This window comes from Palaemon carinicauda, chromosome 8, assembly GCF_036898095.1.
Source record: "Palaemon carinicauda isolate YSFRI2023 chromosome 8, ASM3689809v2, whole genome shotgun sequence".
In the NCBI taxonomy this organism is placed as follows: domain Eukaryota; kingdom Metazoa; phylum Arthropoda; class Malacostraca; order Decapoda; family Palaemonidae; genus Palaemon; species Palaemon carinicauda.
In genome coordinates this window covers 144207705-144221778 of record NC_090732.1, presented here as the reverse complement: position 1 = coordinate 144221778, position 14074 = coordinate 144207705, and the positions used below count along the sequence as shown (strand labels likewise).

At 38.2% G+C, this 14074-nt stretch overlaps 1 protein-coding gene across 1 annotated transcript in view; it reads left to right on the top strand.

The window, feature by feature from the left end:
* Window positions 1-7080: 7080 nt before the first annotated feature.
* eIF2Bepsilon (eukaryotic translation initiation factor 2B subunit epsilon) overlaps window positions 7081-14074 on the top strand; it is a 102285-nt gene continuing 95291 nt past the window's right edge. The window contains exon 1 of the mRNA XM_068379141.1: window positions 7081-7262. Coding sequence (XP_068235242.1) covers window positions 7146-7262 — 117 coding nt within the window. The 5' untranslated portion in view covers window positions 7081-7145. The remainder of the gene's footprint in view (window positions 7263-14074) is intronic.

Sequence of the window (14074 nt, the reverse complement as noted above, 5' to 3'; positions counted from 1 at the left end):
ATATATATATATATATATATATATATATATATATATATATATATATATATATCCGGTCACACTCAGCTCTCACGTCCCTTGGGTATGGGAAGCAGGTGTAGTCAGGCCCTGGTGAGACGGGGAGTGCATGTGTGTGCATATCAATCTAAATATTTAGCAGTCATTTTTGACGGGCTGCGTATACCAGTAGTTACATAATTATACGTACACCCATATATATATATATATATATATATATATATATATATATATATATATATATATATATATATATATATATATATATATATATATATAAGTTTTGTCCCTACCACACGCGACTTACCACCAAATAAAGTGCTATAATTCCTTTTTCTTTTTATTAAATGTCGTCTGTTTCATGAATGAATAGCCATAGGGGAGTTCATTTTAGAAGTACTTCTCCCTGGGACAAGATTCTAAGATATGTCTCTCAACCGAAGCAAAACTGGTTGAATTGAAAAATCACCGATAGCAAAAGTATGCGTGAATCACGATACAGGATCTGGTGAAATATTATCTGATCGACCAATTTATCTGAATATTTGGTTCCACATTTTTTCAATATAGTTACTAAATTCTTCTACTCAAACTTACTAGATAAAAAATAATCATGTAAAATACAACCTTAGGGCTAATATCTGGATCACTGTGCACTTCCAGGACTGCAAAGCAAAGTAATGAATTTTATAGATTACAACATTACCAAGTTGAGTACCATTCCATAGTTTATTATCCTCGGCCATGTACCTTTTAAGATATGACTCTAAAATATGTATAATTTCATAAATTTAATGAAAATGTATGTATGATATCCCATATGTAAGCTGGTGGTATCTATCCATATATAGCTGTATCAGATAATATACTTTTTCCTAGTCGAATCCCTCTGATGGTGGAGGGTGCAACTAACAAGTAGGCTATCCTAAGCAGAAGTGGGTAACTTGGTTGATACAGCTGTGATAACGAGCGGAGGAACAGATGATAAGAATATACATTGCAATCTGTCAAAGTGAAGGTCTTTCAAGGGTGTGGGGGGTGGGAATGCAGCCTAGCCTATAACAGAGAAAAACTAAAATCCCTTGATTTGACGCATTTGTGCAATGGAGCTTATCAGCTAGACTTTTTTTTTTTTTTTTTTTTTTAGTATAAAGCACTTCCGTAGATTCAACAATAACATTCGTCTTGTGTCCAAACTATTAGGTGATTAAGACAATTGTTAAAGAAATACAAAAGTTAAAATTACTAAAAGAAAAAATGGCAGCCTAGCATTAAAAACCAGATTAGGTAGATACTGATATCTTATCTGCAAGTCAGATATCGTTGACCCGAGTAAAGTCTTCAATTATAAACTAACTCATTTTGTTTCTTCATAATATTTCACGTGTCTTAGACATAGAGGAAGGATTGTTAATGACTAAGTCTTGACGGAAGTCTAGACATAGCAATCGAGGTCAATCTTTCAAATCTATTTCAATTTGACTAGAGATGGACGTACATTACACACACACACACACACACACACACACACACACACACACACACATATATATATATATATATATATATATATATATATATATATATATATATATATATATATATATATATATATATATATATACATAGGTGTGTATGTATACACACACACACACACACATATATATATATATATATATATATATATATATATATATATATATATATATATATATATATGTATATATATATATATATATATATATATATATATATATATATATATATATGTGTGTGTGTGTGTGTGTGTGTATATATATATATATATGTATATATATATATATATATATATATATATATATATATATATATATATATATATATATATATATGTCTTTGTGTGTGTTTGTATTTTTATTAACCAGTCCTCACGAACAAACCAGCAGTTTTGCTCCAAAATTAGATCAATCAAAACCAAGTAAAGCTATATATTATGTTTTCTTTACATAACTAATTTGTTGCCATCCAGTTATGATGTTTCAGTCAATGCTCTAAATAATTGTTAAGCAAATGTCTGAACAGAAAAGAGGGTGCAAATTTATTTCGAATCCTCTTTGCCCTTAAGAAATAAAAACCTGTTATATCCAACATACAAAGGAAATCAGCTTGGTCAATAAGCCGGTGGCCTCCAAATACAAATAATAAATGAATGAATGAATTATCTGTGATATCTCTATAACAATAGATTTGCACATAAAAAGATTCTTGTGTTTGCTGTTGTATTGGATAAAACAAAACTTGTAACAAGAGAAATTCTTACTCTTTAGGGCACCCTGTTAGAAGTAAAGGTCAAAATCGACCGAAACTGATCTTTAACAGACACATCTTGCTTGATTGATGCCACATATAGATTTCCTCGTCTTTTACCGACTAAATCTGTCACCTTTAACCTTTTAGATTTAGATCAGATACCTCGACAAATCCCACATCTAACGTTACCTTTTATCAACACTCACAGAAGAGTAGAATGTCTCAAAATAGCATATGATCTTTTTTATTTTCCCAACGGCAACCATATAATGCAAGTCGGACCATTCACTGTCACTTATTTAGAAAACTGATACAATGCACATTCGTATACAAGAGCACATAGTAAAGGGATGTGGACCCCTACATAAAAGGAATTTTTCCATAGTTGTTGGATAAGTCATTTCCGTTTAGGTCTATGTTAAAACCGTTCAATCTTCTATGGGATGGCAAGAAAGGAAAATAATATCAGTTCTATCATACTGTTTTTTTGTGAAAGTCAGCAAATGATCCTCATTAATGATACAGATAAAAGATACAGTAAATACTTCTTCTGCTCCTACTAACAACATAAGCAAAAACAATAGCAATAATAAATATTTTATGAATAAAACACCCTCTTGGGGTTTTTGATGATAGCTGATTTTTAAGGAAAAATGGACGCTTTGGTACCTATAAAGACATCCAACAGAGCAGTGAATTTAGGAATGGGCACTTGAAACTGAAAGGAGCAGAGGTTAGTGGAATGGTTGGGTAGCTCTAGTAGTGTTTGCAAGGTTTTGGATAAGCTACGGATGTAAGAGTATAAGTTCGTTATAAGATTTTTTGGACCAAATTGATTTAAGAAGAGAGAGTTGTAGAGTACGCATGTATGATCCAAAAATTAAAAATGCAGGGGTGGTAAAATCTTATTTTTTTCTCCAGGATGAATTGGAATATAAGCCTGGCTGAGCTTAGAGAATATGAAAGCGTCATTGTGTTAGATATTACGTTATTTGGGTAGGTATGGAGTTCCTGGGGGGGGGGGGGGGGTTTAATGAGAATAAAGGACTTTGTTATAATGTTCATGTGGTCCAGTAACGAGAAATGAATGAGAGGGAAAGATAATGTTCGTTTCTGTCATTGGAGGATATAAAAGGGTGGTCGTGTTAGGTAACATATTTGCAAAACTGGGTGACAGATAAAGACAGTAATCTTGATAAGTATGGAGTTCCTGGAATAAATAAGAATGGATAATTTCTGGAAATGTGTTTGGAAAGGAGCTGGATTTTTTTTTGTAAAACGTAGTTCACAAAGGAAGATGTTTAAAAGAATACTTGGAACAGAAACAATCTTGAAAATTGTCTGCTAAATTGTTAGTTATACTATAGCAAAGTAGACGTTAGAGCATTCTGGTTGGTGTAACGGTGAAAGGATGGAATGGAAGCTAGTCGGTAATTATTTTATTAAAGCATAAATTAAATTAGATAAGTAAGTTCAAGTGGAAGAGGAAGGTATAAAACGGTGACCAAAAGTACAATTAAGATAGGTATGACTGAGAAGCTAGAGCACATGAGCAGATACTGGATGAAGTGTGGGCTAGATTTAAACACATTCAGGGTAAAGTAAATATGGAGTATATAATATATGATGGTATCATATACAATACTCCGCAAGAAGTGTTTGTGCATGCAAGAAATTAAAGAAGAGTAAAAGGAATAAGTGTTGGGATGTGGGAAGGAGAGATTTGCTGAGGGTGGAAGGAAAGATAATTTGATGATTAAATAGAGAAGAAGAAAATCAATTGCATATATAGGGTAGTCAAAAGGAAAGTGATGGAAATGGATAAAAGTTAAGGGGCAAAGGGAAACGAGAACTTTAGAAAGGATACGATTTTGCTATAACAAAATAAAGGCAGAGAGAAGGATTAATGAACGAATGGTTCTCAGAATAAAAAAAAATGCAAAGGGAGAGATACTGTATGGAGTGATACAGTTTTGTGATGATGGAGTAAACATAGCTTTTTTTTTTTTTTTTTTTCGAAAATAATGGATATGAGAGAGGGAGAGTTTCATGACAAGAGTAGAGAAGGTTAGCATGTGAATGGGACTGTTGAGGAAGAAATAAGGGCCTATGAAAGGTTGAAGAATGGAAAAACATTACAAGGTGATGGAAATAAAAGAGAAATAATGCGATGCAGTGCGTAAATGGGATTGAATGGCTGTCCAATGTGTGTAAGGTATGCTTGGATGAAGGAAAAGTTTTAAAGAAATTGGCCATAGGAATTATTGTTGATTTATACAATTACAAAGTTACAAAGTTGATTTAAAGGGCTACAAACTATAATAACATAATGTTACTCAACATACGAGGAAAGGTGTGTGGTAAGATTTTGATTAAAAGAGTAGTGCCTAAGTCGAAGGCTTCAAGATGGAAGAAGAATGTAGTAGTAGGAAACAGTAGCTTCAGAGACCGTTTGTTCCCGTTTATTTTGAAATCATAAAAGGAAGCAAATATTTGGTTAAATCATGCATCACGAAGCAAGTTGTGTCTTAAGAAATTAAAGCAGTCACAATAGCTCTTTCCCAGACTTATATGAGTAAAAATTGATTAAGGTACAACCAGATAATAATGCCCAAAGAGGGCTAGTGCTGTCAGTGCACATCGCGCAGTGTACAGTATGCCTTTCAAAATTATCTTTCCAGCATTCCTCTAGCCCGTAACTGCACCTACTTTTCAGCCTTTTACTTCACCTCTATTTTAAATTCATTTCTTTCATCTTACTAGGCTAGCCATTCTCTCTGAACTGTTGTTTCCAAGTCTAATATTAGGGCATCCCCTTTCACGTCTCTCTTCTTTTCTCATACACTTTCGGAATTTTCCCTTTCCAGTTCAACCTCTTTTAACTGTATCTTCAGGCACCTTTAAGCGGTATGGAGTACCCTAGTGATTCTAGTGCCAGCTCTTCCGGCCTAACTCTCATAACACAAACTAAATGATAATCTACCGTAAGAGGTTTGTTCGGATAAAACATCATACAAATTATAAGCTATTTAACAAAATCTTCATATCTGGTTCTGGGGATCGGTAAAATACATAAAAAAAATATATAAAAAACATTTTTTCTTTCAGGTCAAACATATATTCAGGATGTAAAAAAGCTAGACTCCACTAAGAACTAAAACTTCAGCTTGTGTCAACAAATTATAAGATGCAGAATTTTTTGTTCATAAAGTCAATTAGGGTTGAAGCCTTAAACAATTTTTTTGGGGGGACATGAAAATCTTAGTCTTCAGAACCTACTGTACACTCATTAGCTGTTGACACTCGTCTTACTTTGCTAAATCATTCTTATAGATATTACCTGCATTTATATGTATGTAAGCTAACTTTCCCCATCTCAACAGAATTAGGAATGATAGTAAGTAGGCCTACATGGGGAACTGTTGAGTTACAAAAAAATCTGAAAATGTCATTACTAAGACTAAAAATTCATATGTGAAAAACAAATAGTTGAAAGGAAATTAACATACAAAATAACAGTGAATCCGATAATAGAATATTCAGTCAAGTCGTGAGTTTGATCTGTTCCCAGATATCATTAGTCGCCCTCTGATAAGATTGGTTTAGAGTAATTCTAATCTTAAATGAATAATTTTTACTCTGTGAAGTTGAAGTAAAAAATAACTCACCCCAAAGCAGCTCACAATGAATGACACAATCAAGTATAGACTTTGTTTACCCGATGTATACTATAGATTCTTTGACGCTAATGCTTATAACCTTTTCACAAGAGAGAGAGAGAGAGAGAGAGAGAGAGAGAGAGAGAGAGAGAGAGAGAGAGAGAGAGAGAGAGAGAGAGAGAGAGAGAGAGAGAGAGAGAGAAACGAATTGATTAGAGATTTTAGAAAATGATAATGGCTATCAAATAAATTAAACATATTGTTCACTAAATATGGAAGATAAAAACATTTTTTTAGTTGTGATAATTTAATTGTTGCAAAACCCTCCACCCTACATCTTTAACTATAGCACCAAACGTAACAGTAAAGGTGTAGCTTACCCGAAGATTTTAAGTAATCTCATTAAGGTAAATATTGTATAAAAACTTAAATGATGAAGGGTGCTACCAAAATCATATTTCACAACCAATATTAGATAATATGATCCAACCATTTTAATAAGTAACTTTAATGTAGATTACACACACACACACACACACACATATATATATATATATATATATATATATATATATATATATATATATATATATATATATATATATATATATATATATATATATATATATATATATATATATATATATATAAATGGTAACGAACGTGCTTAAGTTTTTGTTTTTAGATAATGATTTTGCCAAAATGAACAAAAAATAATGTCCCTACTAATGAAAACTGTTTTTATTCCATTTTGCTATTAAATCTCATATTAATTCAATTGAAACTACACGATGTGATTGCCAATTATAAGGAGCCATATAGATAAAAAAAATTTAACTGCATTTGTGAAAATGAAATAACACTAATTTCAATATATCTAGTGAAAATAACTATGAACAGTGCATTGCCATTTATATATTTAATTTAAACTTTTATCTATCCTAAAAGATATTGCAGTATATTGCTATTTATTTGTGAATGCAATAGCTAAAGAGCTTCATTATAAGAATACAATTTTGTCTATAAACTAAGAATATTTACTAGACAATATTTCTTTATGAGAATCATTATGAGAATTTTCAACCTTTTGATGGGTTTTGTTTACAACTGTTTCTCATCTATTGTAAACAAACTCCAACACGTCTCCATCCATCCCACTGATCCTATTCCGTTGACAGGATGGTCCCTAAGCCCAAAGACATGGGAGATTTGAGTGAAGAGAAATTATTACAGTGTGTGGTTCTGGCAGATTTCCGCCAGGATTATGGCAGTACAATTTCACAGGACATTCCCAAGGTATTTTATTTTGTCTTCTGTTTACCAGTGCATCACAGGTATGGCAGTTGTTATCTCCTATCTTTCCAATGCATAGTTTTGATTTTAGGGTAGAATTATACTTCTGGTGGGGACAGCATTTTTTAATAGTTGATAATACCTGGGGTGTAGGTATGATAGCGGCCACCTGTATGTATGATGACAGCCGGTCAAGAATACGTCTGTCTAAGGGGGGTTGCAGGGGCTAGTTACCCCCTCTGTTAAGTAAGTAGGTAAGGACGTGGCTTGTAGCTTAGGTTAGGTGCAAAAGTTTAAGTTAAGTGGTGTTCTTGTGTAGAGGTTTTGTAGAACTACGTCTTACGAACGACTAGGAAATGTTAAGAAAATTACGATTTTTTATGCATACAGTAAAACTCTACTGATCTGGCTGCTGATATGCAAAGGCTCCTTATACCCATTTGTTAGAGCCTTTGTATATCAGTAGCCAGTTCCTCCCGTGCGGATTGACAATGGATATCAACTAACCTAAACTTTCCCCCTAACGTAACCTACAAGCCATGTCCTTACCTACTTACCTAACGGCAACCCCTCATATACTGTCGTATTCTAAGTTAGCCGTAATCATACTTGCAGGTGGCTGCTATCATACCTACACATTATTTGTTTCTATACATATGCAAACTATTGTCCTTTATTTGAATAATGACTTCAGCGAAGATGAATGGACCTTTAAACTTAAGTAGGTGCCCGTGGGGGTCATGAGTATTAATGTTTACTGGAAACCTCTGAAAACCTGTAAAATGATGGAATTAACGGTTTGAATAAGGCTGTTTTTAATTTTATTTTGTGGTGTTTGGAAGAAATCAATAGTTTTTTAATTATGGTGCATAAACTATTGTAACTGAAAAGCTATGGCGGAGCCTTTGTAGATCAGCGGCCAGGTCCTTCCGCGGACATAGAAAATGGGAATTTCTTCCCGTTTTCTAACACTTCGTAAGACGTGGCCGTTGTTCTACAACAGAATGTTCTGCCAAAACTCTAGAATAGAACACTGCCTAACTTGAATGGGCCCACCTAACCTTACCTACAACACGTGTCTCTCCTTAACGGGGGGGCTAACGCCCCCCTGCGACCCCCCGTACATAGCCGTATAATTATTCTTAAACACCTAAACGGGGGGGCTACCGCCCCCCTGCGACCCCCCTTACACTTGCCTATTCTTAATCGGAAATCATCATACATACATGTGGCCGCTATCACTCATACACACAAGCATATTCTTAATCGGCCGACATCATGCATACATGTGGCCGCTATCACTCATACACACAAGCATATTCTTAATCGGCCGACATCATGCATACATGTGGCCGCGATCACACAAACCAGAAACGGAGAGGGTTGTACTTACATTATTTCCTGTTCAGCTTGCGGGTTTATTCGTAACCTCTACAACGGCCCCCTACTTATTCAAAGTCACTGAAGTCCGAGTTTTCAACTGGTATTGGCTTTCTGCCGAGAGACAACTTCTTCTTCTTTTGGGGAGGGCACGTTGGAGGGGCACTTTTAGGAGATGTACGGTGATGGGACACCTTTTTTTGTGGAGGGGACGGGTGTTGGGACGGAACAGGACTTTCGGAATCAGAATCGTGGGTATTGAGCGGATAAACACGTTTAACTAATTCCAGGAATGCCTTCAGTCTACACCCCTTACCGATCAAATAACGTTTTTGAATTATATACATCGCAAAGTAGCTTTCGTATAAATGTTTCTGAGTACCGAATTTCGGTAGTACAGATCTTTTTAGTACTCGCCACTGTGATTCGATTGTATTGGTGTGCACACTGGGATCTTTTGGACTCACAAAGTTAATGCTATGATTAACAGTTTTGTGTTGAAGGAATTGATCCTTGATATTATTATAGGCCTTCCAACAGTCCGAAATTATTGTAGTTTCAGGATGGACGCACTCTAATAATATCGGGAGCAATGTCTTTTCCGAACGATCCTCGACAACCCTGAAAAAAGTCTCACGTGTTTCCCGGTCAATCCCGCCGAACACCCATTTGCCATCGACCTTGCTGCCAACGTTATATTTTCTTTTTCCGAATTTACTCTCTTCTATCTCGACGATATGTCCTGGTCCGCCAATTTTTTTACTGTCCATCACTAAGATGTCCGCACACACGTTGCGACAGAAGTTGTACCAATCAACTAGTGTGTGAGAGGCAAACTTTTTGTACATAGGGAGAATCTGGTTCTGAGAAAAACCATAAATAAAACTTGCTAATATAACAAACACATCTTCGTACGGTAGCTTTGATCGTGAAAAAAAGCTACCGTGGTTAGGGGCGATCTTCTTTCGGCAATAACTATATGAACAACGCCAAAAAAACTTAGCTTTTCCACTATTCGCCGATTTTCCATCATACTTGTAGCGCATTTCACCGATATGACATTTTGCACAAATGCCGGAAAAGTCGCCTAAAAGTCCCATTTTATATAAATATTTTGTAAACTCAGCACTTGTTGTAAAGTTCATAATCCTCAACATACTAGGATTGACTGAATTGAAAAAAGATTCACAAGTATCTACACACTGGTTAGTTGCCATCGCGCCGCGTGGGTAAAGAATGAGCATTTCCGACCCTCGATGGGTGCTCCCGTTTCCGTATTTGAATTTTTAGAAAAAATGAGTTATGATTGGGGGAAAAAGTTAATCCTAGTTAATCCCCAGGTCAAGTGGGGTCCCATTGGGTCGTTTCAAATTGCCGCGGCCGATTAATAATTCAGAATTCCGCCGCTATGGCGCTGTTGATTCGATCAGAACGTCATCTATAGGGAATTCTAGGAACTATGGGAGCGAGAAACTGCGTGGCAAGGTACAGAGCTCGTTCGACTTATAAATTTCACGTCGAATTAGATGGTTTTCAAAATCTTTGTATATCGGTATAGTAAGTACTTACCCTGGATATTTATAACATTCTGAACAGTTAATATTCTATACAAGTTTCCGATAAAGTTGAAAATAAGGCGGCCGCTATCATACATGCAGGTGGCCGCCATCCTACACACATCCCGCTATGGCATTGTGCTAGGTATTATCATCAATTACATTCAAACAACTTAAAATATACAATGTACCAGTCTACTTTTTTAAACTTTTGTTGTTTCTGCCAGTCATCATAAAAGACCAGGTACAGTATATATCATAAAAACAGTTACCGTAATGAAGACAGAGTAAAAGTAGTGAAACATGGTCAAAGCACTGGAGCTTTTGTTTGTCTGGACTAATGGATGCAAAGTAAACGTGATTAAACATCTCATATTCTATGGAGTTGTTTGTATCAGTGTCTATCTCTACGCGCGATCAGCGCTACGCGTGTAACCATCGTCATCGAGAGTTTTACCCTTATGATAGAGAGTCTTCGGACTCTCGTCACGCAATCAGCACTACACGCATGACCATCGTCATCAAGAGTTTTACTCGTATGACAGAGAGTCTTTAAACTCTCGTCACATGGAGTTTTCGTGCACGCGCACGCAATTAGCGCTATGCGCGCAACCAACTCTATGTGCGCGACCATTGTCCTCAAGAGTTTTACTCTTCTGACAGACAGTACTCAGACTCTCGTCGATCCGAGTGTTCACACACGAGCGACCATCTCGGTGCACGACACCAACTCTATGCGCGCAACCAACTTGGTGCTCGCAATCAGCATTATGTTGAACCCTCAGGCTCACGCAACCCACTTCTGTTTTCCATCCCCTCAGGGACAGCAGTCGCCCATGCGACAACTCCCAGACCCTATCCCAAAGGGTAGGCTGTGCCGCTCTTGCTTGCCGGGAAGCCTCCCACTGGCAAGAAGGTTCAAAAACCTGCTGAGGTTCCTAAACCCTGAGGGATGCCTGTTGCCTAGGGGTTTCCGTCTACCTACAGGCAACTATGACGTAGTTCCTCTGGATTCTGATCATTTTTCTGGTCTCATGAATCCCATTGGGTTCCCTCAACATGATTCCTGAAGATTCCGTCAGGAATCAGCGACAGAGTTCCTGCGTTTTCTCGTCACATCGATCTCTTAGGGTCGCGTGAAATAGATTCACCATCCCTTAGGGTCGTGAGAAAGGAATTCATGAAATGAATTCAGAACCCCTTAGGTTCTCGTTGTGCCGAATCTCTCGGTTCCCATGATCCAGAGTTTTTTCTGAAAACACTATGGTCGACCTCTTTCTCCCCCCTCCCTACGGAATGGGTCTTCCAGTGAAGTGTGACTTTTTACGTCGCTCTACACTCCCAGCTGATTACTATGTCATCTAGGCTGGTCTCGCCAGCACTGGCCCTTTTGTTTTCGAACAAACCACCATCATCTTCCCTCCACCGTCCCATTTGAAGTGGTTGGGTTAGTATGTGGCTTGTGTTCTTTTCTTGTCATTGAAAAACCCTCAACCGCAGGGACGGAAATTAGCGGGGAATGAAAAATTCTTAGCATTCCAGTTCATTTCCCCTGACAGGCCTTGGCTGAATTAGACGGTAGTTTTTTCGCTAGTGAGAAAGCATTCGACAGCAACTCCTTTGGGTAAGCGGTCGATGGCAATCTATGTCTGGTCCTGTTGAAGCACGGGTTCTACCGTTTGATTGAGTCAGCTGCATCCCGTCATTGTACCCCGGGTACAATGACTTACCGTTTTACACGATATTCTTCTGAGACTTTTTATTTTAACCTCACAGGATTATTGTCTCAAACAATTAGTCCCGAAGGAGTAGTGTTAGCTTACGTTTTAGAAAGATAGCAACAGCGTAGGCAGCTTTTCATTACATTTACGAACGTTTCAAATCCCGCCCACAGGGAACCAGATATCCTTGTCTGTGTATGAACGCTGGCTAGCCCCTCCCATAAAGAGGAGGGGCAAACCAAAGTAGAAATGATCGTTTCTATAACTGTATATTTTGTTTGATAACATGTGCTTCAAAAAATTATTACAGCTAGTCAACGATCAAAAACTCCTTGAGCAATAGTGTTGCGATTCGTCGCACATACATTATTCCCGTAACCGGATTCATTGCAAACGTTTCTTGTAGGCAGAGATTACGCATGCGCTAGCGCAGATGGGCGAGTACATATGCGTGCAAGCGCTCTTTCTGCTAATAAGGGCTATACAGTATACATCTTGCAATCAGAACTCCATTCAGTTAAGTTGCATAGCTATATCCATTACTGAAACCAGGTTATTCAGTACATTACTTGGCTACTTTCTTGTAAGCAGACATACGGCATTTACGTTCTGCCTTCTTATAGACCCTTTTTCCTTTCTCCCGATCGGAAGTCTTAGTCTCCTACAATGACTCTGACCGGAAACTTCTCATAAGCATATCTGTTCCCTAGTAGGGAACATTCAATACAAATTCTAGTTTACCGATCGGAGACGGAGAAGTATGAACATTTTCGTCCTAAGAAGGAGGAATCTCCGTTACAAACGTTTTCAACCCCTTCATTGCAAGAACGTGCAAATAGTTGCACATCTCGACATCACCTCGAGATGTGTTTATTGCTATGCAATCTCTTCCCCCCCCTCGTCCGTTGGCCTAATTCAGAAAGGTACCAGCATTCACCTCTCTTAGAGAACCATCTAGCAATAGGAAGCGTCAGATGGACAGAAGGCTTCTAGGTGTCCCCATCCACTCGCGTCATTCCTGGTACAGGAATGTTCTTGCAGATAATCTGAACAAGACCACTCAGATAGTTAATTCCTAGTGAATCATCGTGTATCCAACAAAGTCTTAACTTTGTGAGGTCCCCCGACTGTGGTCATGCTAGTAACGGCCCTGAACTTTAGACTCCCGCTCGACTGTTCCCCAGTCCCAGAACACCAGGCCCTCGAACAAGGTGTATTCCAAGATCGGTGGGGCAGCTCAGAGGTGTACACTTTTTCCCCCATTCGGTCTGGTGAGAAGGTCCTCAGCCAAGTCAGGATAAGCCAGACCTTATCAATGACTACAATACCTTCGCTATGGCATCACGCAGAATGGTCACGAACCTTCTACATCTCCCGACGGAGTTCCGAGTGATCTTCCTCCACGACACGATCTTCCAAGCAGCCACATGCCAACACTTCCCAAAGCCGTAGCTTTGCTTCAACTTCACGAGACGGTCCTACACCTCCTCTCTCAGAGAGACCTTTCACAACGAGTTGCGGAAAAAGATGTCTAGGCACCTCAGACACTTTTCAGCGTTGGTCTTCCAGGCGAAGTGTTCGGTCCTTTGTGACTGATGTCGTGGAAGGGGATTCTCTCCCTTCGATGCCTTTACTTATACAAAGTTTGAAATAACGTGTCCCCCATTGGATCTCAACCTCCTGCTGGGAACGCGGTTCGGGTCCTTCAGTCCTTGAAGGCCCCTCTCGACGAACCTTTATGCCAGGCAGCAGATTGCTTTCTCACATGTCTCCTACTCTAGAAGACAGGGAGAAGTAATCCTCAGCGGCATCCCTGAGTTGATTGCAAGGACTCAAAATCCGAGTGTGCTGTATCCTAAGTGCAGCCCATTCCGGATAGAGTCTTCGTTCGGTAACCGAAGACCCTTTCAATTGGGGTTTTACCCAATGAGAAGTCTGTGGTGTTACTTTAGAAAGAACCACACCAGCTCGCCCGCGTGTGTCGGCACTGTTGACCAACATGGGGAAGGTCAAGAGGAGGATCACAAGGATTTCCTTCCTCTCTGGGATCAGAAGGCTATTGAGTTTGCTCTCAGTCTAGACCCTCCTCCATCCTAGGACCCAGAGCTTGTAACGTCAGTGGCGTTGCTACGTCCCTATCGCCTGGCGTTCAAGAAAC